Source organism: Camelina sativa, chromosome 16 (genome assembly GCF_000633955.1).
Source record: "Camelina sativa cultivar DH55 chromosome 16, Cs, whole genome shotgun sequence".
Lineage (NCBI taxonomy): Eukaryota > Viridiplantae > Streptophyta > Magnoliopsida > Brassicales > Brassicaceae > Camelina > Camelina sativa.
In genome coordinates, this window is record NC_025700.1 from 15,865,858 (window position 1) to 15,892,783 (window position 26,926).

The following is a 26,926-nucleotide window of genomic DNA, read 5'->3' on the forward strand; positions in this document are numbered from 1 at the left end:
TTTTTTTTTTTTTTTTTTTTTCTTGCGACCGATGTGTTGATTTGATTTGATTTCAGATATTTAATGGATGATATCAAAAACAAATTCTGCAAAAAAACACATTGATGTCTGATATGCAATCGAAAGCTAATATTTCTTTACAATTTCATACATCTTGTGATATAAATTATAATTACTGTTGAAAGTTGAAATATACGAAAGAAAACAAAATAATAGTGATAGTGACTATGTCCATAAAGCCATTAAATATCTTCTTCGTCAGCGGAGTTGTACATACATATGAAATCTTGAAAGAAAAACGACCATCCCATCAAACTAGATTCCTGTTTCCTATCATAAAATGGACTTCTGCATATATAAAATACACAATAAAAGTCGCAGACGACGACTAAAACAATGAGAAGAACTCAACATTTGAAAACTTTAGAATTTAAAATATAATATTACAAAAATTCAAAGTCTCAATAGCGTAGGCTTCACTCCTCTCTTATTACTATTCCCCGACTTCCCCCTCATTTCCGCAACACTTATTTCCAATCAAATCCACACACACACATGTTATAAATATACTCATAGTCACATACATACACATTATTCATTTCATTCATTAACGAAGAAGAAGTGGAAATTAGAAAAAGGAGAAAGAAAAAGAACACATCGAATACCAAATGGCTCCGTGTTGTACGATGATGATTCTGCGCTGTCTTGTTCTGTTTCTGATGGCAAGTAGTTCTTTGACAGCCGCCGCAAGAACCGGAGCCACTATGGAGATAAAGATCAAGAATAGAAAGAGCTTAGGGATTAAATATAGCCATATCTTTGGTTACTTACCTAAAGGCGTTCCCATTCCTCCTTCTGCTCCTTCTAAGAGACACAACTCTTTTGTTGACTCTCTTCCGCATTGAGTTTATTCTTCTTCATTGCAATTTTTTTTTTTGTGGTTTGTTTTGTAGATTAGATCAACATAGGATATACTCGTTGTATATGCATACAATTTATATACACTTTTGAAATTGTTCCTTTCTTTTTATGTTTATGGACTTATATGTTTAAGGTTATGATGGTCATATAAAGATCAAGAAAATGGATTAAGCTTTCTTAGCCTTCTTTCAAATTTATATCTACTTCTAGTTAAGAATATACTCCATAGCTAGGTCTCAAACATATATATGTTAGTATTAATCTTCTCAAGTTCTTAAATATGTTCATATCCGTATCAACTTCATCTTATATTAGTCGCCTTAATTACAACTTTTGTTTTTATACAAAAGGAACAAATTAAATTCTTGTGGTTTTAGAAGTGAGTAAAAGTTGCAACTTATAGGTTCACAGAGGTTAATATTTGTGTTAAGAAGATGATAATCAAATGAAGAAATAAAACCCACCAACAAAATCTGGGTTTACTCGTATTAGTAAAACAAATACCAAAAAAGAGAGGAGCATTCCGAGAATTGAACTCAGAACCTCTCGCGCACCTTAAGCGAGAATCATACCACTTAGAGAAAATATATACTTTTGAATTTGTTCCTTTTTATGTTCAAGGTCATGATGGCCATATAAAAATCAAGATGGATTAAGCATTGTTACCCTTCTTTTGAATTTATATACATACTTCTGTTCCCATATCCTTCACACACATCATATGGTAGTCTTCATCTTGTCATGTTCTTTAACTTCGCCATATATCCGTAACAAGGACCAACTTGATCCTAGATTAGTCGCCTTACTATTTTTGTTATTTTATGCAACTTGTAAGTTGTAACATTTTAATCTTTCTCATAGAGGTCTAATGTTTGAGTTAAGAAGATGACAGTCAAACATAATGAAATATCGAATCCACAGCAAAGTCTAAGATTATTCGTAACTAGGAAAAACAAAGACCAAAAATACACAGGAGAGGGGGCATTCCGAGAATTGAACTCGGGACCTCTCGCACCCTAAGCGAGAATCATACCACTAGACCAAATGCCCGTTTTATTAAATCCCAAATCAATAACTTTACTCATAATAATAATACATGATCTCTCTCAGTTTCCACCACAACAACCATGAGTGAAAGGATTGAATCCACTTTTAAACAATTTCTCAAGTGGCCAAAACAAAGGCGTTGGTAGATTCTCCCAATCGTACCAATCCCATCCTTCACTCTTGTCCGGTTCCATATTCTTCGGTTCTTGACTCGGATCCACAAGCACCGCACGCATCGAAACAGAGACGTAGTGCGATGGCTTCGGTGCTTCTTTGAAGACATTGTTTGTAACTGTCAAGAGCTTCATCTTTTCGATCTTTAGACCCGTTTCCTCCATTACTTCTCTAGCTGCACACTCTTCGAAGCCCTCACCTGCTTAAAGAACAAAGATCAGCTTAATCAAGATTTGGGAAAAAATTAAAAGAGAGAGAAAGAGAGACCGAATTCGAGGTGGCCGCCGGGAAGAGCGAAGGTGGAGTGGCCGATTGAGGAGCGTCGACGACCTAACAAGATTGAGTTGCCGTTGAGGATGAAAACTACGACGGCGACTCTTGGTATCGCTTCTTCTCTTGTAGCCATTATTGTCGAACACAGTGAAAGTGAAACCCTTTCTTGTCGTGTTTTTTGGCTTTTGTTGAGTTAATTTGGGTCGAACGGTGTCGTATTGCTGCTTCAGCAGTTATTTGTTTAAAGGCCCAAATGTGCCATTATGTTTGGGATAACATAAGTATTTGCTGCCCATTTGTACTTCTTTTCTTACTTTTTCACTAAATCTATTGATAATAAATAATATTACAATCCAACTATTTTAGTTAATAGAAGGACTTGACCAGACCACCATGAACCCAAAAAGAAAAAGAAAAAAGTCAAATTCATTTAATTAACATCAGAATTGCTTATTTTAAAATGTGAATAAAAATTACTGCATGAATTATATAGGTTTGGTTTAAGGCTATGTATTTTAATAACCAAACCCTACGAATCTAAAATATTATTATTGTTTGACCTTTTACGCGGCGTTTCAAGTCGTGAAAGGAAAAATAAACAAAACGACCATTTTTGGTATTGATTGACCCAACATGGTCAATACTTCTTGTTTTCTTCCCTCTTCGACGATCTGAATAACCACACCCCAAGACTCTGCCAAGAAAGCATATTTTCCTCATGGTTTTAATCTCTATCTAGTCTTGTTCTTGTAATAATCTTTGATGATAAGTTGATAACACTCCATCGTCTCATCAACTACTCAAGTTCTCTTGTTATCGTTGACATTTGTTTTCAGGCTTACTTCGACGAAGATAAGAAGGAGAAGCTGAAACTCTATTCCTACTGGAGAAGCTCGTGTGGCCATCGAGTGCGAATAGCCCTCACTTTAAAAGGTTTGCTTTTGCTTCAAAGTTCAAACTATTTGTTATTCTTCTATGCATCTATTTTTATTTGAGTTGTGGATTTCTTGTTCGATTTTTTTTTTTTTTTTTTTTTTTTTTTTNATTGAGTATGAGTATATAGCAGTGAATTTGCTCAAGGGTGATCAATTCAATCCAGGTGCGGAACTGGTTTATTTTTAGATCTGGTCTATTTTTTATTGTTTTATTTTTAGATCTCGAAGTTACTTTGGACTTTAGATTAAAAATTGCATGTGTTTACCATCGTTATTTGTCTGTCGTTTATATGCATGTGTACGTGCGTCAGTGCGTGTGAATGTCATAAGTTTAAGACTTATTTATTTTTCTACATATAATATATTAATTATTAGACTTACTAGTGTCATATAAATTAGTGTAATCTTTTTTGTATTCAATTGCAAAAATATGTTTTTTAATAATTAAAACTTAAAATTTTAGCACATAAAAGTTTTTTTTTTCTGTGTGTTGATTTGATTATATGGAAAAATATATGCTTCTTAATTAATGTCAAGTAAATTGTTTTTGATCCTCAAGATTTCCAGAAGATCAATCCAATGGGTACTGTGCCAGTGCTTGTGGATGGAGATGTTGTGATCTCTGATTCTTTTGCCATTTTAATGGTTAGTACGTAAAACATCTATATATATATATATATATATATATGTTTTGTGGATTTAAAAGCAAAAAAAAATCATGAAATTTTTGTGGTTTAATTTCTTTTATCAACAGTATCTTGATGAGAAGTATCCTGAGCCACCTTTGTTACCTCGTGAACTCCATAAACGAGCTTTAAATTACCAGGTATATATATTTTCTATTTTAGAACCGTACGTGCGTAGAAGCATTAAAAAAGTAATGTAGTTCTTTTTCTTTTTTGTATTATTTCAGGCTGCGAGTATTATTTCCTCTGGTATACAGCCTCTTCAAAACCTAGCTGTTATCGTAAGGACATGAGTATGATTTTTAATTTCTTAGATTCCAAAACTGAACTAGTTACATTATTCATCCTTTTTTTTCTTGGGTTGTACAGAGGTATATAGAGGAAAAGACAAATGCTGAGGAGAAGATTGCTTGGGTTAATAACGCTATAAGAAAAGGATATACTGGTATGAACTATATATTGTTACTATCTAATCTACCTTAATCTGCAACATCTATGTCATTAGCATATACATAACTCAGAACACATTTGTAGCTAGCTAAACAAACATATATTACCTTTTAGCTCTGGAGAAACTGTTGGTGAATTGCGCTGGAATATATGCGACTGGTGATGAAGTTTACTTGGTATATATATTTTGTTGCTCAAGATTAATTAATCCTCTCTTCCAAGATTTCGAGAAGGAAAAAAAAATACTCACCCCACTCATCATTTTTGTGCAGGCTGATCTTTTTCTAGCAACCCAAATCCACGCAGCAGAGATCAAATTCAATATCGATGTGGTAAAATTATTAATTTGTAAAATTTTTCATCAAATTTCTTGTTCCATGCATGTATATAGCAGTTTACTGTTATAAAAGTTGGTTTATATTTTGTATGGATTTCTTCTACAGGAACCGTACCCAACTCTTGCAAAGTGTTACGAGTCATACAAGAAACTGTCTGTGTTTGAAAATGCAGTCCCAGCGAAACAGCCAGATGCTCCAGCCTCCAGCTCCAACTAACTAATTTCTTCTAAACACAAACTGTGGTCACTTTATACCACGTTTAATTTTGTGACTGGCGAATCGTCACAATGTCTCCCAAATTATCAAAAAATTTCTTCAGATCTTTTTGTTTTGTTTTTTCTTTAAACTCTTTGCTTATTTTTTTCTTTCAACTTGTCAAGAGAATTTTTATAATTAATTAACTAAATCATATATACCTGCGTCAACTTGCCTAATATGCATCATAGCTTTTCTTCATAAGTTACGGCCCAAAATATAAATATTTTTTTTTTTGGTTTTGTTGTTTAGAGAAGAAAGAGTGGAAATTAAAGTTTGGAAACAAAGAAGAATAGGCTTCCAGTTTTTTACGGGGAATAGAACTAGCACCACAAATTTAACTGCGCCATAATTTACTACGTTGACCACCATAATTAGTAATTTCTATACCTAAACAAACGTACCATAAATCAATCATCGAAATTTTTTAACTTTGATCACTACAATTAACACTCCCATTCTTCAACCATTCACTTTGTTTCATCCACACAATGACGGACACGACGGACGATATCGCTGAGGAAATCTCATTCCAAAGCTTCGAAGATGATTGCAAGTTGCTCGGTAGCCTCTTCCACGACGTTTTACAAAGGGAAGTCGGCAATTCATTCATGGAAAAAGTCGAACGCATTCGGATTCTTGCTCAGGTTTTGTTTTCTTTCTATTCATTTTCTATAAGCTTTAACAATTCATCGATTACTTGTTCCCTTTTTTATCTGCGTAAATCACTTCTAGGAATCTCACATTGTTTGTTTCAGAGTGCGTTAAATTTGCGTTTGGCTGGTATTGAGGATACTGCAAACCTTTTGGAGAAGCAACTGACTAGTGAAATATCCAAAATGCCTCTGGAGGAAGCCTTAACATTGGCTCGTACATTCACTCATTCTCTTAACTTGATGGGCATTGCAGACACTCATCACAGGTCATAGTTTTTTATTCAAATACATTAGAACAAAAATATTTACATGCATACTGGATTCTGAATATATATACATTTTTTTTTTCAGAATGCATAAAGTTCGTAACGTTACACAACTTGCAAGATCATGTGATGATATATTCAGCCAGCTATTGCAAAGTGGAATTTCTCCAGACGAGCTTTGCGAAACTGTTTGCAAACAGGTCTAGCAACTTCATTAATTGGTCTTAATATGTTTTTTCACACAATCTAAGTTTCGTTTTCCCAGTTTGATATATGACTGGTTACTATTGTTTTAATGGCGCTCTAGGAGGTCGAAATTGTTCTTACTGCTCATCCTACTCAAATTAATCGACGAACCTTGCAGTACAAGCATGTTAGAATTGTTGTAAGTTTCTAATGATGTTGACATATATGTTTATGTTTCTATCTTTAGTAGCACGTGAGAGTTGATATTAGATGTTTCTTGCAGCATCTTCTAGAATATAACACTAGATCAGATCTCAGCCTTGAAGATCGTGAAAGGCTCATTGAAGATTTGGTACTCTCCACCTCAATATCCTCCCTATATAGATTTTCTCAGCATAATAACTAATCAACTAAGACTTACTTATACTAACAGGTCAGGGAGATAACTTCGCTATGGCAAACTGATGAGCTTAGACGTCAGAAACCTACTCCAGTTGATGAAGCTAGAGCTGGTACGTTATATCTATTCTAGTTTGTAAATTTCAAAAAATATTAAGTTGACATGCCAGTCTTTTTTGTTTTTATATTTTAATTCACCAGGTCTAAACATTGTTGAGCAATCCCTTTGGAAAGCTGTACCACATTACCTGCGTCGTGTTAGCAATTCATTGAAGAAGGTATTATATCTTTACCTTTAGATTTCTAGAATATATTGGAAAAATCTGACTACTAGTAAAGTTACTTTACGTTAAGACAATATTGATACTTTGTATGCTCTTGTTTAGTTCACAGGGAAGCCACTTCCACTAACATGCACTCCTATAAAATTTGGTTCTTGGATGGGAGGTGATAGAGATGGAAACCCAAATGTAACGGCAAAGGTTCGGCTTGATTTTGATATTTTAATGTTATATTTTACGGTTTCAAATTCAAAACCAATTGGTAATACATAAATACATTAGATCATGGTCATTAATATCTATAACTCTAGTTCACATCTCACTTCTAATATTAGATGTTTTGATATCATTTGTTCAGGTAACGAAAGAAGTATCTCTCTTGTCTAGGTGGATGGCTATCGATCTTTACATAAGAGAGGTTGATAGCTTAAGATTCGAATTGTCTACGGATCGATGTAGTGACAGGTTTTCAAGATTAGCAGATGAAATTCTTGAAAAGGGTATATAATTGCTTCAATTTCTACAATATCTTTATTTTTCTTTTAGTATAGTTTCTTTTTAATTTAAATCTTAAAACTTTGATGTTTTCTCCCTCAGAAGGAAGTTCTGGACAACATTCTGACAGAGGCCAATCAAACTACTCAAACCAATTACAAAGTTCATCATCCCTGCCATCAAAGCTTCCACCTAGAGCTCACTTACCTTCTTGCATTGGTAAAATATATTTTTTGTAAAAAAAAAAAAAAATTACTCCAACATCTACGACTACGAATCTTTTCACGCATGCATATTTTTCTATCTCATCGTATTGCAGAATTTGGTGAATCACAACATACCAAATTTGAAATTGCTACGACGACAGATTATATGCCACCCAATCTTCAGGTAAGGAAGCATGCTTACATATGTATATGGAAGTATGGAACATAGTTTGCTGACTTGCTCCGTTCTTGAAAAGTTTTTTTTATTTTGATAAATGTTTCTTTTTTTATTGTTAATATAGAAGCATAATGAAGAAGGCTTTTCGAAAATCGACTCGGAGAAAGCTGACAATGGTTCGCAGCTTGGTCTTACTTCCCGAGGTTCTTTCTCATCTACCTCTCAACTTCTTTTCCAAAGGAAACTATTTGCGGAATCTCAGGTTGGGAAGACTAGTTTCCAAAAGCTACTAGAACCACCTCCACTTAAACGAGCTAGTAGTGCTCCTTATCGTATTGTTCTTGGAGAAGTAAAAGAAAAGGTAAAGATCATATATAAGCTTATTGATCAAAATAATATAATATCAAATTTGAACCATTTTTTTGATGAATTATGTATATACATATTGATTTTCAAAAAAAAAATGATTTCTGATCATAGCTTGTGAAGACAAGAAGACTTCTTGAACTCCTAATTGAGGGTCTTCCTTGTGACTATGACCCTTTAAACTCTTACGAAACATCAGATCAACTTCTTGAACCATTGCTCCTCTGTTACGAATCTTTGGTAACAAACTTAACTCCATTTGAACATATATATATATATGGCGTTTCTATGAAAATCCATCATCTTTATATAATATAACATCATTCATTTTTCTCAGCAATCATCTGGTGCTAGTGTACTAGCTGATGGTCGACTCGCTGACTTGATTCGTAGAGTTTCTACCTTTGGAATGGTTTTGGTAAAACTCGACTTACGTCAGGTGAATTTTTCCTAAATTTTCATGTTTCTGTCCTCTAATTAAGTTAGTGATAACATTTCTCTAATTTATTTGTGATTCAATTGCTAGGAATCTGAAAGACATTCGGAAGCTTTAGATGCAATTACAACATACTTGGGTATGGGTACTTATAGTGAATGGGATGAAGAGAAAAAATTAGATTTTTTAACAAAAGAACTGAAAGGGAAACGACCTCTTGTTCCTCCATATATTGAGGTCAGAATGAAATATCTATTGCGTATATTACAAGGAACAACAATATGAAAGTCATCTCAAGTTTTGTTAACCACTTGTTAGTTTTTTTTTTTTTTTCTTCATTTATGTAGGTTGGTCCTGACGTCAAAGAAGTATTGGACACATTCCGAGTCGCTGCTGAGCTTGGAAGTGAATCACTTGGAGCTTATGTTATTTCTATGGCTTCAAATGTATGATTTCTCCAAATGAAAATGTAGCTATAAGTTATGGGTGGACTATTTATAAACATTTTCATCAACAAAGAAAACAATGACATTGATTTGTATTGTTACTTGCAGGCAAGTGATGTCCTCGCTGTGGAGCTGTTGCAAAAAGATGCTCGACTTGCTATAACTAGCAAACATGGAAAACCATGCCCTGGTGGAACGTGAGTTCAAATCTCCACCAAAATATTACATTGTTACATGCTTTGTTTATAGCAGTCACTTCTGTATGAGTAACATTTTGAGTAGCCTAAACATTTATTAGTCCTATCTATTTATTTGAATAGGCTGCGAGTGGTACCTCTTTTTGAAACGGTGAATGATTTAAGAGCCGCTGGTCCTTCGATAAGAAAATTATTCTCAATCGATTGGTATAGGGAACACGTACAAAAGAACCACAACGGTCACCAAGAGGTACATTACGGGTAACTTCAAACATTTAAAAGAACTACAAACATTTTAAGGGAGCCTCTAAATAACAATGTTACTTGCAGGTGATGGTTGGATACTCTGATTCAGGAAAAGATGCTGGACGGTTTACAGCAGCATGGGAACTCTACAAAGCTCAAGAAATGTTGTGGCTGCTTGTAATGAATTTGGAATCAAAATCACATTGTTCCATGGACGAGGAGGAAGCATTGGTCGTGGTGGTGGACCGACCTATCTCGCTATACAATCCCAACCGCCAGGCTCTGTAATGGTCAGTTTCCAACTTTTTTGATAGATCATAATATTGGTTCGTACTAATGATATCACCATATTAAATACATTGAAAAAAACTAGATTATATAGATAATGATTGAATTGGTTTGACCAGGGCTCTTTGCGTTCAACTGAACAAGGTGAGATGGTTCAAGCTAAATTTGGGATACCACAAACGGCTGTTAGGCAACTAGAAATATACACAACTGCGGTTTTACTCGCTACCTTAAAGCCTCCTCAGCCACCTCGAGAGGAAAAATGGCGAAACGTAATGGAAGAAATCTCCAAAATAAGTTGCCAACACTATAGAAGCACAGTGTATGAAAACCCAGAGTTTCTATCTTATTTTCAAGAGGCAACACCACAAGCGGAACTCGGTTTCCTCAACATAGGAAGCCGACCTACGCGAAGAAAGAGTTCTAGTGGCATAGGACATCTTCGAGCTATCCCTTGGGTCTTTGCTTGGACCCAAACAAGGTTTGTTCTTCCAGCTTGGCTTGGTGTAGGGGCTGGCTTAAAAGGTGTCTCTGAGAAGGGCCACGCGGATGATCTTCAAGAGATGTATAAAGAATGGCCATTTTTTCAGTCAACTATTGACCTTATAGAGATGGTGTTAGCTAAAGCAGACATCCCCATAACCAAACACTACGATGAACAACTTGTTTCTGAGAAAAGAAGAGGACTTGGCACTGAGCTAAGAAAGGAACTTTTGACTACTGAGAAGTACGTTCTTGTGATAAGTGGCCATGAGAAACTTTTGGAGAACAATAAGAGCTTGAAGAAACTCATTGAGAGTAGACTTCCTTATCTCAACGCAATGAACATGATGCAAGTTGAAGTTCTTAAGAGGCTAAGACGTGATGAAGATAACAATAAGCTTAGGGATGCTTTGCTTATCACAATCAATGGTATCGCTGCAGGAATGAGAAACACTGGTTAACATGCCACAACACTTACCTCGGTTCCGTGATCCACAAGATATATATTAAAAAAAAATCTTTTTTGCTATGTTGTTGTTGGACCAAGTATTGATGTTGTTGATATTCAGGTTTTGAGGCACCTATTCTTATAAATTCTATTTTGCTATTAACTACTACTTTACTAATCAAATTTATATCAATCTTTCAAGTAACTCATTATATTATACATATTCAGAAATAGTTACAATAGATACATTTTTTTAACTACTGTAATTTATAAATATTATTATCTTGAATAGAAAATCCTTCCCGAGAACTATAGATTTGAACTCTTTTTCCAATTTAAAATTCAGTCTTGTACAACAAAACGAAGCATAAAAATCCAACACTAAACAATTTGTTTTTTTCCTTTTTGGTCGACTGTCATTATAAAGATGTTTAAAGAAAATGTGGGTTTAGAAAGACCTTTTCATGTCTAAAACCCACTACCAACTTGTGGCCGAAGGTTGACGGATCAAAATTTTGGGTTTAAAGTAACTTTAGTCTCTATGATTCAGCTTCTAGTTTCAATTGCTTTTTACTATTTAGTTTCTTTCTCAAAACACTGTATGTAGCCTTTTTACATGTCTAAATTAATTTAAAAAGACTTTACTAGACATGAGTGCATGACCCAAGAGCATATTCCTTTTGAATATTATTATTTCATTAGTGTTACTAATCCAAAGAAACCCCGTTATATTATAACATCATTACCTTTTAACATATATGTTTTTTGTTTTTGTTTTCTTAATTCGAATCAAACAATTTGTTTGCTTTCTTAAGTTGCTCTTAGAAAGAGTATCATTATTTGAGATCCTTAAATAGAAATTTGTATAAGAACTGAGAAGTGGAAGAATTCCTCAGAATTCTTTATATATATTTTATGTTTTTATCTACTATTAATAATATATAAGAAGTGATAAAGTAGCTTAAAATGAAATAACATCTATTAGAAATTATGTTTTCTTCTTTTTTTCTTACACACATATTAATCTAAAAAGATGTATAGTTTATTAAAAGCTTTCGTTGAAAATGTTGAACCCAATTTTGTTGGTTATTGGTTCATCTTTTTTTCTTTGCCTTTTACATAAATACATATATACATATATATATATATATATATTGGTCACTTTATCGTGTTAAATCTTCTAACTAAAATGTAGCTCTGACCGATGAGTAGAGTAATATTAAGTCTAGTTCCAATACTAGAATCCATAACATATGCCCTTAGAATTTAAACCACTTGAAATCAAATTAATTTTACTTATGCAAAAATTACTTCACGAAAACAAATTGTAAGAACAAACCAGTTTGTCCAAAATTACAACATATTCACCAGCTTTGGACTTTTCATCTCAACACTTGACAATCAATCTTATGAGATAAGATAGTATGTTTTGACCAAAANAAAAAAAAAGATAGTAAATTATGCAATTACTTTCTGAGGCAGTGTAGTCACTAAATGTATCGATGTAATTGCAGTTTTATCAATCAATTTGCAACATATCTTTATACTAAAGTTAATAGCAACTCTTGCATCATAAGAGTAACGTAAAACAATCATAAAATATATTATATTGTCTTTTTATTTGATAAGAAGATGTCTAGGCGCATGCACGTCTATCTTAATTATCATCATTGTAGAAGATAAAGATCCAACAACCTTGTTGGACCTCGACAATTCAATATCATCTCAAGCCCAAACCCATCTTAGTCAAACTCAGCACAAGATGACAAAGATCAAAGTAGTCTCATCTTCAAAATAGAGGAACCTTAGTACGGTGAAGACGCTCCACTCCAATCCAAACAGATTCAAGGTTCTACAAGCTCAATATGATGAGTCACCAACTACAGCTGGAAGATAAGGTTGCTTTATTAGTTCTAGATTGTTCTATACTTGTATATAAAAGAAGAAATGTAACAACCTAAAGATCATTCAAGCAAATACAAAAGTCTTATTCAAGTTTTCCTCTTTGTCTTTCAAATCCGTTTATGGTATCCACCCCAGAATGAAAAGGGTGATCTCGTAGTTCTTGGTTTGTGAAGATACGTTGTTAGATGCTCCATTTTATTTTCCCATTGAGGCCGAACCTAAACCTGCGCTCGAGAGATAGTTGTCCATACACTGATAAGAGCCTTTGTAAACCTTAACAGGTGAAACAATGACAACCTATCCTTTCCGGGAAAAATTTCATGTCTCAAGTTCTGTAACACTGAAACTACTTGTTGTGGATTCGTCAATGGAGCTGTCACGGTTCCAGCCCAAACACGTCTCGTCGTCAATGGTGAAATCACCACCAAAGTTCTGAATCTTGAGTATGAAGCTTGGTTCTATACCGACCAGCTCGTCAGATCTTGGTTGTTCAGTACTCTGTCAGAAGAAGTCCTCGGCCATGTCCACAGTATGTTCATTTCTCTTCAGATCTGGATCTCCCTTGCCAAGAACTTCAACACGAGCAGTGTCACCAGGGAGTTCTATCTTCGCTGGAGCCTTCAACTTCTGTCCAAACGAGATAAGTCCCTCTCTTCCTATTATCGGGAGTTCAAAGCCATTTGTGACTCTCTTATCTCCATTGGAAAACTTGTTGATGAGTCTATGAAGATATTTGGGTTTCTCAATGGTCTAGGCAGAGAATATGACCCAATAGTGACGGTGATACAAAGCTCCTTGAAAAACGTTCCGGCTCTGACATTTAATGATGTTATCTCCAAAGTTCAAGGCTTCGACAGTAAGCTCCAGTCTTATGAGGATACAGACTCTGCCACGCCTCATCTCTTCTTCAACAATCAAAAGACAAATCCGTGTGATCCACAGTATTCTCCTAATCAACGAGGAAGATGTGGTCGTTTCAATCAAAGCAGAGGAAGAGGAGGCTATTCAACCAGAGGTCAAGGTTTCTCTCAGCATCAGTTCTCCTCTCAATCTTCAGGACAAAGGCTAGTCTGTCAAATTTGTGGTTGTGTAGGGCACACAACCATCAAATGCTACACCAGGTTTGACAACAACTACCAAAGTGAGGTTCCTCAAGCCTTCTCTTCCCTCCATATCTCAGACGACACAGATAAGGAGTGACATCCAAACTTTGGTGCTTATGCTCATGTCACCTCCTCTACCAAAATGCTCCACTCTACTGGTGCCTACACTGGGAGTGATACGGTTTAGGTTGGTAATGGAACCTTCTTACCTATCACTCACACTGGATCCACCACTATTTCATCCTCGAAAGGTACCATTCCCTTAAATGATGTCCTAGTCTGTCCAGACATAAATAAATCTCTACTATCTGTGTCCAAGCTTTGTGATGATTATCCGTGTGGAGTATTCTTTGATGCTAATAAAGTATGTGTTATTTATTTAAATACTCAGAAATTAGTGTTGAGGGGCCATTGCAGTAGTGGTCTGTATGTGTTAGAGAACCAAGGGGTTAAGACATTCTATTCCAATTGACAATGTGCAGCTAGTGAAGAGGTTTGGCATCATCGACTTGGACACTCTAACAACAAGATTCTCCAGCAACTTCAATCCAGCAAGGACATTTAAGTTAATAAGAACAGAACATCCTCCATTTTTGACCTTTCCAGCTGGGGAAAAACTCTAGATTAAGTTTTTTTTGCTTCTGATTCTCGTATTTTAAACCCTCTAGATCGAATTCACTGTGATCTTTAGGGGCCTTCGCCAGTTGTATCAAACAAGGGTTTAAATACTATGTGGTTTTTGTTAATGAGTTCTCTCGGTTCTCTTGGTTTTATCCTCTCTGTGCCAAGTCTGAGTTCTTTACTGTCTTTACTGCTTTCCAAAAACTGGTGGAAAATCAGCTTAACACTAGAATAAAGGAGTTTCAGAGTGATGACGGTGGTGAATTTACAAGCAATCGGTTAAAGGCACATTTCAGTGAGACGGTATACATCACAGAATCTCATGTCCTTATACACCGCAACAAAATGGCATTGTAGAGAGGAAGCATCGCCATCTTGTTGAACTTGGTATGTCCATTATGTTTCATAGTCATACTCTTCAGAAGTTATGGGTAGAAGCGTTCTTCACAGCCAATCACATCATCAACATGCTTCCTACCTCTGCATTACAAAATGTAAGTTCCTCTGAAACCTTGTTTCATCAAAAACAGTACTACTCGTCTTTGCGTGTGAATCTATATTCTCAATACCTAGTCCCTCACTCCTCCAACTGAAGATATGGATATCTTGGATTCAAAGTGTGTTTTCAAGACTAAGCTAAAGCCAGATGGTGAAGTGGATAAGTTGAAAGCACGCCTTGTTGCAAAAGGGTTTGGTCAAGAAGAAGGGGTGGATTACTTAGAAACATTCAGTCTAGTGGTTCGTACAGCCACTATCCGACTTGTTCTCGATACTGCAATGACATATGGATGGCCCATCAAGCAACTTGATGTCTCAAATGCATTCTTACATGGCGAGTTGCAAGAACCAATGTTCATGTATCAACCAGCTGGATTCATTGATCAGGACAAGCCTAATCATGTCTGTCGTCTCACAAAGACTCTTTATGGGTTAAAACAAGCTCCCCGAGAGTGGTTTGACACCTTCAGTAACTTCCTTCTTGATTTTGGGTTTATTTGTAGTACAACGGATCCTTCCCTGTTTGCCCTTCATCAAGGTGAGAAAGTTTTTGTCTTACTGCTCTACGTTGATGACATTCTCTTCACACGAAATGATCAACAACTCCTACATCAACTGCTAAAGTCTCTCAACTCTCGGTTCTCCATGAAAGACCTTGGTCCACCTCGCTATTTTCTTGGCATATAGATTGAAACAACCGAAGATGGTTTGTTTCTGCATCAAACGACTCAGACATCCTCTATCAAGCTGGAATGACAGACTGTAATCCAATGCCATCACCACTACCTCTGCAGCTTGACAAACCCGACACAAGACCATTCTCCAAACCTACCTATTATCGGAGCTTGGCTGGTAAATTGCAATACTTAAATATTACGCGCCCTAATCTCCAATATGCTATGAATTTTGTTTGCCAGAGAATGCATACTCCAACTAACTCAGACTTTAATATGCTAAAACAAATCCTAAGATATGTAAAAGGCACTCGGCAAATGGGTCTCCCAATAAAGAGCATGGTAACCCTACACTATCAACCTTCTGTGATAGTGACTATGTAGGTTGCAAGGATATCAAACGTTCTACTGGCGGATTCTGCATCTTGCTAGGATCCACACTAATATCTTGGTCTGCCAAAAGACAGCCGACAATGTCTAATTCCTCAACCGAAGCAGAGTACATAACCCTCTCAGTTGTTGCTAAAAAACTCACTTGGATCTCGTCTCTGCTTCATGACATAGGCATTCCTCATTATCAACCAACAAAGGTATTTTGTGACAATCTTTCAGCTGTCTATCTCTCTGTCAATCCAGCTCTTCACAACAAGACCAAACACTTTGATAAAGATTTTCACTACATCCATGAACGAGTGGCTCTGGGGTTCATTGAAACACATCACATTCTGGCTCATCTTCAAATTGCCGATATTTTCACCAAATCATTGTCCAGACCAATGTTTGATGATCTTACACGCAAAATTGGTGTGTCTGCTGCTTCGACAACAACCACTCCAAGTTTGAGGGAGAGTGTAGAAGATAAAGACCCAAAAACCTTGTTGGGGCTCGACAATTCAATATCAGCCGAAGCCCAAACCTATCTCAGTCAAAGTCAGAACAAAACGACAAAGACCAAATCAGTCTCATCTTCAAAACAGAGAAACGTTAGTACGGTGAAGACGCTCCACTCCGATCCAAACAAATTCAAGGTTTTGCAAGCTCAATAAGGTTGAAGATAAGGTTGCTTTAGTAGTTCTACGCTGTTCTATACTTGTATATAAAAGAAATGTAAAAAACTAAGATCAGTCAAGCAAATACAAAAGTCTTTTTCAGATTTTGCTCTTTGTCTTTCAAATCCATCACAAAGCCACTGCATTTTTACGATGGATTTAAAGCTAAACAAATGTTTCTATGCGTTGAAGACTTACTTTACGACTACATGTTAGTTATTTAATCTGTGACACATAATAGTAGTAAAGGGTATTTCTTCAATGTATGATGTACGTGACTAGAAGCAAAACTAATGTATTTATAATGTGGGTAGTATAATTTGATGCGAAAAAACATATATGATAAAATTAGATGTACAAAAAGGTTTTACAAACAGAATTATCCTCGGCATTATACTAAAAAGATAAGGCATAATCTTCACATAGTATTCTAAACCAAATAAATTATACAAGATGAGATGAAAAAGTATATATTCATATTCTGGATCCATTTCGTTATTAAATGTTTGAGTTTTTTGGTTTAAAAAACTGTTAACTGATTCTTCTTCTTGTCCTTTAGCAATTTAGATTCACATGTCTTTATAATAGAGAACATTCGGATTTCGGAGAAAGACATGATCCATTTTTTCCTCCTAAATTAACAAAACAGTTTTCATAAAATTAATTTGTTATCATACATTTGTCCAAAAAAGGAAAAAAAAAAACTATCAATATGGTTATGAAAACTTATTTTAATTTCAGCATATACTCACATTTTTACTCTATATCTATATATATATATATATATATATATTTCTTTTTTTAATATTCTATACTACATAAATTAATAAAATTGTAGTATATATTTTTTTCTTTATCCCTGATCGATCCTTGGTAATAAGATCCCCGTGACTCGCCAATCTGGAATCGAACGAGTTTGCTATATACTATGTGGAATTTCTTTTAAATAACATTTGAGAAATATATAAAGTACTAGAGAGATTCTTTAGATCAATTTTAGCTTAACCAAGCGTTGCTTTGATGAAGGCTAAGTGTAATAATGTATATGGATATACTTCTTTTCCGATTTATTTGAAACAGACGTGCAACTAATTAAGATTCACATGCATTAAAATATTATACAAATCAACCCCATATCAAAAGAAAATTCTTAGTTTTAGGAGGGATGCTTCATCAAGAGAATAATATCAAACTTTCAATTGCAATATTAAATTGACAACATCTTTCTCTAGGTAAGATCACAATAACGATGCAGCTTCCATTATATACAATACAACTATAATTATGTTGCATATTATTAAATATAAATACTAAATATATCTACGAAAAATTGGCAGGCAAAACATATGAAGACTTTATGGACAATACATGTATTTTCAATGTAAAAAAGAAGAATATATATATATGCATGACATAATGAATAGTATCTTGAACAATGTCCAAACACATGGAATTAGTTCAAGTAGAAATACATCACAATCGTAAAATACCTCCAAAATAACCTTTTTCTCTGGGAGGATCGTGTGTGTGTATACACATATATTCTCTTCTCAACTATTCGAAGATAATTTGATTCTAAACACATAGGCATGTAAGAATTCGAATCAAGACACATGCAAAGGGAGACTAATTAATTAATCCATCGCTGCCTAAATTGAAGCATATGCTTCCACATATACTAAGTAAGTTAGCCATCGTTGTTACTCTTTTAAAATATAAACAATTCAATCTAGCAGTGTATACATCCACGTTGACAAAAGTTAAATAAAGGACTCTGCGACATACACCGATACACGTACTTTCCTGAAGGTGGCTACCTAAATAAGTATATATATATATATATATATATATACTTTAACTAGACTTCGATAAATTACCATGCAAAGGGCATATGCCTTGCGCCTTTTTGGTCATTTATATCAAAATATTAGCTACGTTGATTCGGACTCCCAAATATTATCTTCCATACATTAAAATTATTGCAGTGACTACAACAATCTTTTAGTTCAAAAACTTATAGCTGGTTGATCAATCTATACCTCGAACAAACATGACCATATTTCTTAACAATCAAAACCAAAAAACAAATGACCATATATAGAACTTCGATGTGGATATGAGTTGGCTATACATTTTACTTACGACATTTGACTTTAATTGAAATTCTGAATATTATTAAAAAAAAAATTTAAAGGTAAAAATTATATAAATTGTTAACAAATAATTTACACACACACATATATATATAGACTTATACAAATTCATTAATTATAGTGTATATATACGGTATTTACAGTACCTTTCTTTCATATTTAACTTTGATGGTTAATATCTCATCAACAAAATAGAAGTTCTCTAATTATCTTAATCGAAGATCAAGGAGCATATGACATTATATATATAGCTCGACGTTCGGGTATATTCCCTATATATAGTCTAGAGCTCGGCCCTATATTTTTCTTACGACATCAAAGAGACTGTACTACTAAAGGATGGTATCTTATTCTTACAAAATGGATTTTATTAGGTTTAGCTGTAGTCTCTCACATGATTTAGAATTTTCTGATTTGATTAACTTATTGTTTTTTTTTTTTGGATAAAAGATTAACCTACTGTTCTATCTCCTAGATTCATTAATTTGCCACCACTACTAGATATATCCATCTCCTTTTCGACAAACCTAAAAATTTGTTGGATTATTCTTTTATGCGAATGAGAAAAACTGAGACAAAATATCTCTTAGCTAGTGATCTGTAGGCCAAATCATAAACTCTTATGATTTATTCTGGAATAGTGAATGGATCATTGGACAAAACGGAGGACCCATAGATCTGGAGTATGCCGCAAAACACATGAGACCCATGGAAAAGTGTGGTTACAAAGTGGTATCGTGGTCGCATATCCAAACAATAGTATTGAGCGCTCAAACGGTCAAGGTAAACAACTAAGGACTAAAGACAAAGATACATTTAGTAATTTACCAAAAAAAAAATGAAGAAGATACATTTAGTATCGATCGGTCGTGTTTTTCTCTACTGTGTGGTTTTTGTCTCTATATATATTAGTTTGTGACAGGTTTACTACCCCATCGTTCATTTTCATCTATATTTGACAAATTTAATTTCGATTACAATTATGAATTTATTTCATAGTATGTTCACGACTGTGTTTCTGTTGCAAATATTTAGCGATCCCGATAGTCTTATATCCATCGCAGTTTAACCAAATGATGTCGTCGTAATTTTTTTCATAAATTTAGTTTATAATATTTTTTGAGTTTCAAAATAGTCAGTCAGTTGCAAAATAGCCATACAGATTGTAGCTATGGTTTGAATTATGACAACGGGAAATTTGGGATGATTCATAGTCATTGAAAACTAGTGTTTTCAGTCGAATGGTAGAATCACAAAAGGTATATCTTTAGAGTGTCCAATCTTCATAAATATTTTATATATGCCCCCATCATAAAATTGGTCTCTTTGATCATTTACCGCCTGCTTTAAAGGAAAGTTTTAGAGAAGAAACAGTGGACCAACTTTCACATAAATGTAAAGTTGGATATGTATATTATCATTTCTTTGAACGAAACAAAAAGTATAATCTTATATATTCATCTGGACGACCGATGAAAGAATTGACATTGGCCCTCACATAACATTGATACCAATATAAAAATAAAAAACTGAAAAGAGAATATATATTAATTTAAATAAGAGTTATGTAATATGTAAAGTAAAAAAAAAAGGAAATTAAAGTATAATATTTGTTGCCAATAAAAATATATGTATTTATGTGAAGCTGAACAAAACTGTGGAACCGATGTTTCCGAAGTGGTGGATAGCTATGATAAGCACATAGACACAAATAAATGCGGTTCGATTCAGACCATCATCTACTTCTTGTCTCATTGGTTTTTAAATACAATTATCGTATTAAACGGTTAAACCATTAGAAATAATTCAATTTTACAACAATTAATAAAAGAAATCATCAATCCATTTAAAAAAGAATGTTGAACATATATATAATAAACTAATTATTTTTCGGGACTAGTTTTGAACTCGAGCTAGACAATACTTGACCAATTGACATCTTTAGTTACGTAAATTATATATATTTTGTCAATATTAAACTAAATGTTACCTTTTTAATTGGAAAAAAAAAGGAAAAGAAGAAGAAGCTAATAAGCTCCATGAAATATGGACTTTCCGTAATTGGAAGGCCGCCATATGTTGGCTTCGTTTGTATTTTCCTTTTATTGACCCCTTCGTTTCTCTTATAAAACCAGTAACCAATTAGGCAAAAGGTAAAGAGGCATTAGTAGTGAAGTATATATTAAGTTCATTATCCGGGACATCTTCTAGGCCTATAGCATACATTATTCAAAAAAATTATCTTCCTTATCTACAAAATATATTAGTAGTAGTACATCGAATAGAATATATAGTGTGTGCACATTCAATGCCATCCATCCGAATGGCTGCCCTCAAAACGTACTTCAACCGCGTGCATAAAGCTTCTTGAGCATCCTGTGCTTTGAAAATTTACTTCCCTAACATATTAGGCAGAAAAATTTCATGAACATTTTTAGTAAAACCAGCAAGACAAAACTACGTAGGATTATTCCATGAAAATATGGCATCTAAGCCTAAACTTTAAAAAAAATATATTTTACAATGCGTCGTCAAAAATGGAAAAGAAATAAATATTAAATGGAAGTGTTTGTTCCCTTAATTAGTGCACAAGTCTCATAATATTTGTATTAGCTCAAACACAAGTCTCATTTATTGAAAATTCTACTGATACAAATACAATTCTATGGTCGTATGGTCGATCTCATAATAATTATATAAGTATTGGCTCAACTAATTCTATAATATAGTTGTTTCACCCAAAAACATTACAAAGTTTGAGATGTTATTAAAAATCTACTGATACAAATACAATTCTATTTTCCTTAATTAATGCTGTGACATATCGTCGCCACTAAAAATCTAGCACTAGACAAAAAGGAAAAGCTTGTTATATCAAAATGATTGCATTGTATTTGTTTTTGTATTTCTGGAAGTAGATTTTAAAGAACATTAATCCATGTTCTGATTGGCTATAACCAACACTACCTGACTGCTATAACATGATTTGGCAGCATCTGCAATTGTAATATGAAACTATTCTATCAAAATTTTGATTGGTAGCTCTTTTCTTCTTTTATTTGATTCTTTAAGATTTCTATGTTTTCAAAATTTTCATTATCCTCCGGAAAGATGTAGTGGAAATCGAGCTGGTCCAATCCGTGTATACCTTTTGTGACTCTAGGCACCTAATTTCCTTGGTCCATTTTTTTCCACACAAAAATATTAACCAAATTACAATCTACTTACTATTTCTGGTCTCCCCTTGGCAATACCTAAACTACCCTCTTTGGCTCATACAGTTCACTGTACAAGCTGCACTCTTGGATGAAACGTTCTGGGTGGTAAGAGAGGCATATGAAGATCGGCGGCCGAAGGAGGATCGGTGAATATAATCCAGCGAGAATCAGAGGGTCCCACTCGAGACAAGATTTACCTCCCTAAAAAGCACAAGTGGAAGAAGCATAGGATAAAATTAGTACATGAAGTTGGGTTTCAAGAAGGATATTTGAGAATGTGCTTTGTGAGGCATCATCAGTAGAAGCAAGCAAGCCGGTCAAATATATTCTTCTTTTTTTTTCTTTTGCCTTTCTTTGGTCACTATAAAACAAATCTCAGCTTCCTCTCTTGGCCTATACTCACAAAACAAACACTCTCTTCTTCAATTGTTCTTTTGAGTTTACGGACTTAAAAGAGAAGAAGCTATGGTGAAGTTTACAAAACAATTCGAGGGGCAGCTCATTCCCGAATGGAAAGACGCCTTCGTCGATTACTCCCAGCTGAAGAAAGACCTCAAGAAAATCCATATGTTAAACAATAGAGTTGAGAAGAAGCACACTGAAACTTCACTCATAAAAACCATTAAGTCCTCTTTAGGAAAGCTTTCCCTTTTCGGTAACAAGGAGCGAGGACGATCTAGTACCATCCAAGTACTAATACTAACCTTTGTGACATTTATTTATCAACTATTCATGGGTTCGTTGTGTTAATGACTTTGATGCTTTCTGAAATAGGTTCATAAGAAGCTTGCTTCTTCTGGAAGTAACAATGACGTGTATGAGACGGAACTTCTCGAGAAGATTGCTGATGATACTGATGCTGCAAAAGAGTTCTTCGCGTGTCTAGACACCCAGCTTAACAAAGTGAATCAGTTCTACAAAACAAAGGAGAAAGAGTTCTTGGAAAGAGGAGAGTGTCTGAAGAAGCAAATGGAGATACTCATTGAGCTCAAAGAAGCTTTCAAACAAAAGCACACCAATGGAGAGTCTACTCAAGAATCAAAAGAAGACGATTCCATATCATGCACCATCTCTTGCGGTAAATAAAAAGATATGCATTTTTTTAATAAAGTAGACCTTTAAACACAAAAAAAAAAAAAAAAAAAAAAAAAAAAAACTCTCTTTATATTATTTAATTTCAACACTGTTTTGGATACAGAGGAAGACTCTGTTAGGAACAGAACAGAACAAATGCAAGTTGAGGAATGTTGTTTAGAGGATTTGGAGGATAATGGACCAGAAGCATTGGAGTCTCCAAGATCAGAAGAACCGATCAAAATCAACAACGAGGACTCGAAGCTGACAACGGGTTCTGGTCGAGTATTCAGCTGTCAAGGGAAGAACGTCAAGATAAAGATTCCATTGACCAATCCTTCTCGTACATTCTCAGCCATCAGTTACTTGATAAACCACTCCTCATCAAAAAAATACAGTCCAGATGGAGGAAATAAGCTGCAAATCAGCAAGAAAAAACTAAGCCACGCTGAGAAGATGATAAAAGGAGCTTTGACAGAACTCTTCAAAGGGTTAAACTATCTCAAAACTTACAGAAACTTGAACATGTTAGCCTTCATGAACATTCTCAAAAAGTTCGATAAGGTAACCCTCAAATCAAAATATGATTCTTTCAATTTTTGTTTTTTTTTTCATTTATTTTAGTTGAGACCAAACCCTCTTATGTTTTAGGTAACTGGAAAACAAATCCTTCCAATCTATCTCAAAGTTGTGGAAAGTTCTTATTTCAACAGCTCAGACAAGGTAACTAAAAAAAAATCTACTGTCTCCTTTCTTGTATAAGTTTGCTTAAGCGGAAAATCGAAACCTACACTATTGTCTTGTCACTTTATTATTTTGGTTTTGTAATAATATGAAGAAAAAAAAGTTAACCAACATAGCTTGTCATAATCTTGGGACATAACAGGTGATAAATCTATCTGACGAAGTTGAGGGATGGTTCATCAAGCACTTCGCTGGAGAAAATCGTAGAAAGGCGATGAAATATCTGAAACCGCACCACCGTAAAGAGTCTCACTCTGTCACCTTCTTCATTGGTGAGATTTGTTTTTTGCTTTTTACTTTTTAAAAATATTTACCTGTTTATATGTTGTGACATTTTTATTTTGCACTTGCCAAACACAAAATCTTTTTCAGACTAACAAAATAAAAAAGCCTTTGGACCCCATACACATTAGGATTCCACAATGTAACCTTTTTAATCTTTGAGTTCTCGGTGGACAACTAAGAGCGTCATGTTGTGTTATACTCTCTGTTGCATATCATTATCTTGTCTGCTAAAGAATCTTTTGGAGATTATAATAAAATCTATCTTTGTATGATCTCTATTTCAGGTCTTTTCACTGGTTGCTTTGTTGCGCTTCTTGCTGGCTACATCATTGTGGCTCATCTAACTGGAATGTATAGACAACACTCTGAGAACACTTTCTACATGGAAACTGCATATCCTGTGCTTAGGCGAGTGATTTTAATTAAAAGCTTATAAAACCTTATTATGATTAGTAGAAGAAATAATTTAGCCAATGGAAGCTAATGCTAGTTAATCTTCGTTTCATGTGTTTCTACAGCATGTTTGGGCTCTTGTTTCTACACTTGTTCTTATACGGCTGCAACATATTTTTTTGGCGAAAAGCGAGGATAAACTATAGTTTCATCTTCGAACTTGGGTCCCAAAATGAGCTCAAGTACAGAGATGTTTTCCTGATATGTACCGCTTCAATGTCTGCCATAGCTGGTGTCATGTTTGTTCATCTATCACTTCTTGCCAAAGGTTACTCCTTTAGACAAGTTCAAGTGATCCCTGGCCTTCTATTACTGGTAATTAACAACCACTAGTCACTCACTCTTCATCATATGTGTTTTCTTTTTCTATAATTTGTAACCTAAATCTGTTTACTATTTTTTTTTGCAGGCCTTCTTGTTAATACTGATTTGTCCCTTGGACATTTTCTATAAATCAAGCCGTTACCGGCTTATATCAGTCATTAGAAACATAGTTTTTTCGCCTCTTTACAAAGTCGTGATGCTCGATTTCTTCATGGCTGATCAACTTTGTAGCCAGGTAATACCTTAAATCACATTTTAATAGACCGAAACAGAGTTGAGAAATATATGGTCTTTGAAAATGGATTTTTTAATCTAATCTTGCAGGTGCCGATGTTAAGGAACCTAGAATACATCGCCTGCTACTATATATCTGGTAGCTACGCAACACAGGACTATGGGTACTGTATGAGAGTCAAATACTACAGAGATCTCGCCTATGCAGTTTCCTTCCTACCATACTACTGGAGAGCAATGCAGGTATACTAAATAGCATTCCTTCTTCCACAAGTTTCTGTTTCTTCTTTCCCAAGTTAGAAGAAAATACTTACAGAAAGTATTCTGAAACACAGTGTGCAAGAAGGTGGTTTGATGAAGGTGAAACGAGCCACCTAGTGAACCTAGGGAAGTACGTGTCAGCGATGTTAGCCGCTGGAACCAAAGTGGCTTACGAGAAGGAAAGGAGCATCGGTTGGCTCTGCCTTGTGGTGGCTATGTCAAGTGTAGCTACAGTCTACCAATTGTATTGGGACTTTGTAAAAGATTGGGGTTTACTTCAACACAATTCCAACAACCCTTGGCTTAGGAACCAACTCATGCTTCGCCAAAAATCCATTTACTACTTCTCTATGGTACAAATCCAAATCTTTTTATCACCAAGTACACACATAAATCTCAACAAAAGATATGAAAATGGAACTTGTTCTCATACTTAAGCTCCGCGATTGTCTCTGATTCTTTTGTAGGTTCTAAATCTTGTTCTGAGGTTGGCATGGCTACAAACAGTTTTGCACTCAAGTTTTGAGCATGTAGATTACCGAGTAACAGGATTGTTCTTGGCTTCTCTTGAAGTCATTAGGAGAGGACAATGGAACTTTTACAGGTAAAAATTAATCTCCATATTTAAGGATCTTTTTTTGGAATCAGATTCAGGATATCATATACTGATGCTTGTGTGGACAAAAAACAAAACATATGCAGATTGGAGAATGAGCATCTAAATAATGCAGGCAAGTTTAGAGCTGTAAAGACAGTGCCACTTCCTTTTAGAGAAGTCGACGAAGAAGACTGACCTCTGATCTGATCTGATCGATCATCATTGTTAACTTTGTCACAACAATATGAGAAGAAGGGGAAGAGAAGGATTTGTTCTTTCTTGATCAACCATATTTTGTGATCAACGATCAAGAATCTTCAAACTATTATTATTATTATTCTTGTCCAAAAATTAGTGTAACTAAAGAATCTTACTCCCCCCTTTATTTCTCATTGTGCATCACCATGTAATTGTAGAAAACGAAAAAAAAACAAAAAATAAGAAATAAAAAGTTCTATCTTTAATTTTTTAACCAAAAAAAAACATGCTACAATGATAGTCCATTTTAATAATTTGAGTCATTAGTTGGTAGACATGATAATAAACAATATATTGCCAAAAAAAACTCAACTAAATAAACATAAAATCGTTTATATCAAATTTTTTACAGCAATATATCTGATTACTACTTGGATTTACTAATTTGCCAAATAGACTTCAAAATTATTTGGAAATTAGTTCATCTACAAAATTTTGAGCTCTAAGAATTTTTTATTATTATTATTACTAGGAAAGCGACCCGTGCCGCACGGGGAGGTAAAATCCTAAATTGAAATTTAACATTTGTAATTCATCCTAAATTCTTTCTTTTCTCAATCAATTTGATCATTTTCACTTCTTGCTATTGCTTTCTGCTGATTAAAAAGCCAAAAATTCATTTCAATGTTATTATATTTTATGTTGTTACACACAAAAGTGAGCCTTTTTTAGAGCTTGATTTACTATGAACATTACTTTTAACCATATATAAAATTTCATTTATGTTTGTCTCCGACCATATGGTGCTATATATTGGTATCCTTTCTTAATTCGCTATTAGAAATTGTCTTTGTTGTTGATCATTATCAATCGAAATA

At 34.4% G+C, this 26,926-nt stretch overlaps 6 protein-coding genes and 1 non-coding gene across 7 annotated transcripts in view; 5 read left to right on the forward strand and 2 right to left on the reverse strand.

The window, feature by feature from the left end:
- Positions 1–64, forward strand: part of LOC104753704 (putative pentatricopeptide repeat-containing protein At1g68930) — a 3,920-nt gene extending 3,856 nt beyond the window's left edge. Inside the window, exon 4 of the mRNA XM_019237779.1 lies at positions 57–64. Coding sequence (XP_019093324.1) covers positions 57–64 — 8 coding nt within the window. The remainder of the gene's footprint in view (positions 1–56) is intronic.
- Positions 618–1,101, forward strand: LOC109129627 (protein IDA-like). Its single transcript, XM_019238122.1, has one exon. It carries the CDS (start codon positions 669–671, stop codon positions 903–905), a length of 237 nt encoding a protein of 78 aa, XP_019093667.1. The 5' UTR covers positions 618–668; the 3' UTR covers positions 906–1,101.
- On the reverse strand, positions 1,829–2,700 carry LOC104750718 (nudix hydrolase 1-like). Its single transcript, XM_010472559.2, has 2 exons — positions 2,410–2,700; positions 1,829–2,341 (listed from the first exon to the last, which is right to left on the reverse strand). The coding sequence occupies exons 1-2, from the start codon at positions 2,546–2,548 to the stop codon at positions 2,028–2,030; spliced, it is 453 nt and encodes a 150-aa protein (XP_010470861.1). The 5' UTR covers positions 2,549–2,700; the 3' UTR covers positions 1,829–2,027.
- TRNAP-AGG lies at positions 1,900–1,971 on the reverse strand. Its single transcript has one exon. It is a non-coding gene; the product is annotated as a tRNA-Pro (tRNA).
- On the forward strand, positions 3,025–5,148 carry LOC104750719 (glutathione S-transferase Z1-like). The gene is made up of 10 exons (XM_010472560.1): positions 3,025–3,136; positions 3,252–3,353; positions 3,463–3,514; positions 3,910–3,995; positions 4,105–4,176; positions 4,264–4,317; positions 4,406–4,481; positions 4,601–4,662; positions 4,759–4,818; positions 4,930–5,148. Exons 1-10 carry the CDS (start codon positions 3,134–3,136, stop codon positions 5,038–5,040), a joined length of 678 nt encoding a protein of 225 aa, XP_010470862.1. The 5' UTR covers positions 3,025–3,133; the 3' UTR covers positions 5,041–5,148.
- Positions 5,538–10,671, forward strand: LOC104750720 (phosphoenolpyruvate carboxylase 4-like). Its single transcript, XM_019238036.1, is given in 21 exon segments — positions 5,538–5,726; positions 5,838–6,001; positions 6,087–6,201; positions 6,309–6,386; positions 6,471–6,539; positions 6,621–6,699; positions 6,788–6,864; positions 6,973–7,068; positions 7,226–7,367; positions 7,483–7,581; positions 7,682–7,752; positions 7,871–8,107; positions 8,227–8,352; positions 8,450–8,551; positions 8,639–8,785; positions 8,896–8,994; positions 9,103–9,191; positions 9,315–9,441; positions 9,522–9,594; positions 9,597–9,727; positions 9,845–10,671. Coding segments are annotated over 21 exon segments (3,102 nt in total). The 5' UTR covers positions 5,538–5,570; the 3' UTR covers positions 10,670–10,671.
- Positions 21,773–26,235, forward strand: LOC104750721 (phosphate transporter PHO1 homolog 1-like). Its single transcript, XM_010472561.2, has 12 exons — positions 21,773–22,567; positions 22,652–22,955; positions 23,076–23,515; positions 23,603–23,674; positions 23,838–23,967; positions 24,265–24,388; positions 24,499–24,748; positions 24,843–24,992; positions 25,082–25,234; positions 25,327–25,605; positions 25,720–25,856; positions 25,955–26,235. The coding sequence occupies exons 1-12, from the start codon at positions 22,343–22,345 to the stop codon at positions 26,043–26,045; spliced, it is 2,355 nt and encodes a 784-aa protein (XP_010470863.1). The 5' UTR covers positions 21,773–22,342; the 3' UTR covers positions 26,046–26,235.

What these genes read in the sequence shown, in the direction of transcription:
- LOC104750719 (XM_010472560.1), top strand. An exon ending in AACGAGCTTTAAATTACCAG is followed by an intron (nt 4,177 to 4,263) that starts GTATATATATTT and finishes GTATTATTTCAG; the next exon opens with GCTGCGAGTATTATTTCCTC. An exon ending in TCAAATTCAATATCGATGTG is followed by an intron (nt 4,819 to 4,929) that starts GTAAAATTATTA and finishes TTTCTTCTACAG; the next exon opens with GAACCGTACCCAACTCTTGC.
- LOC104750721 (XM_010472561.2), top strand. Translation starts at nt 22,343, where the DNA reads ATGGTGAAGTTTACAAAACAATTCGAGGGGCAGCTCATTCCCGAATGG. An exon ending in TTCTCAAAAAGTTCGATAAG is followed by an intron (nt 23,516 to 23,602) that starts GTAACCCTCAAA and finishes CTTATGTTTTAG; the next exon opens with GTAACTGGAAAACAAATCCT. An exon ending in ACTGCATATCCTGTGCTTAG is followed by an intron (nt 24,389 to 24,498) that starts GCGAGTGATTTT and finishes GTGTTTCTACAG; the next exon opens with CATGTTTGGGCTCTTGTTTC.
- LOC109129627 (XM_019238122.1), top strand. Translation starts at nt 669, where the DNA reads ATGGCTCCGTGTTGTACGATGATGATTCTGCGCTGTCTTGTTCTGTTT.
- LOC104750718 (XM_010472559.2), bottom strand. Translation starts at nt 2,548, where the DNA reads ATGGCTACAAGAGAAGAAGCGATACCAAGAGTCGCCGTCGTAGTTTTC. An exon ending in CGGCGGCCACCTCGAATTCG is followed by an intron (nt 2,342 to 2,409) that starts GTCTCTCTTTCT and finishes TTCTTTAAGCAG; the next exon opens with GTGAGGGCTTCGAAGAGTGT.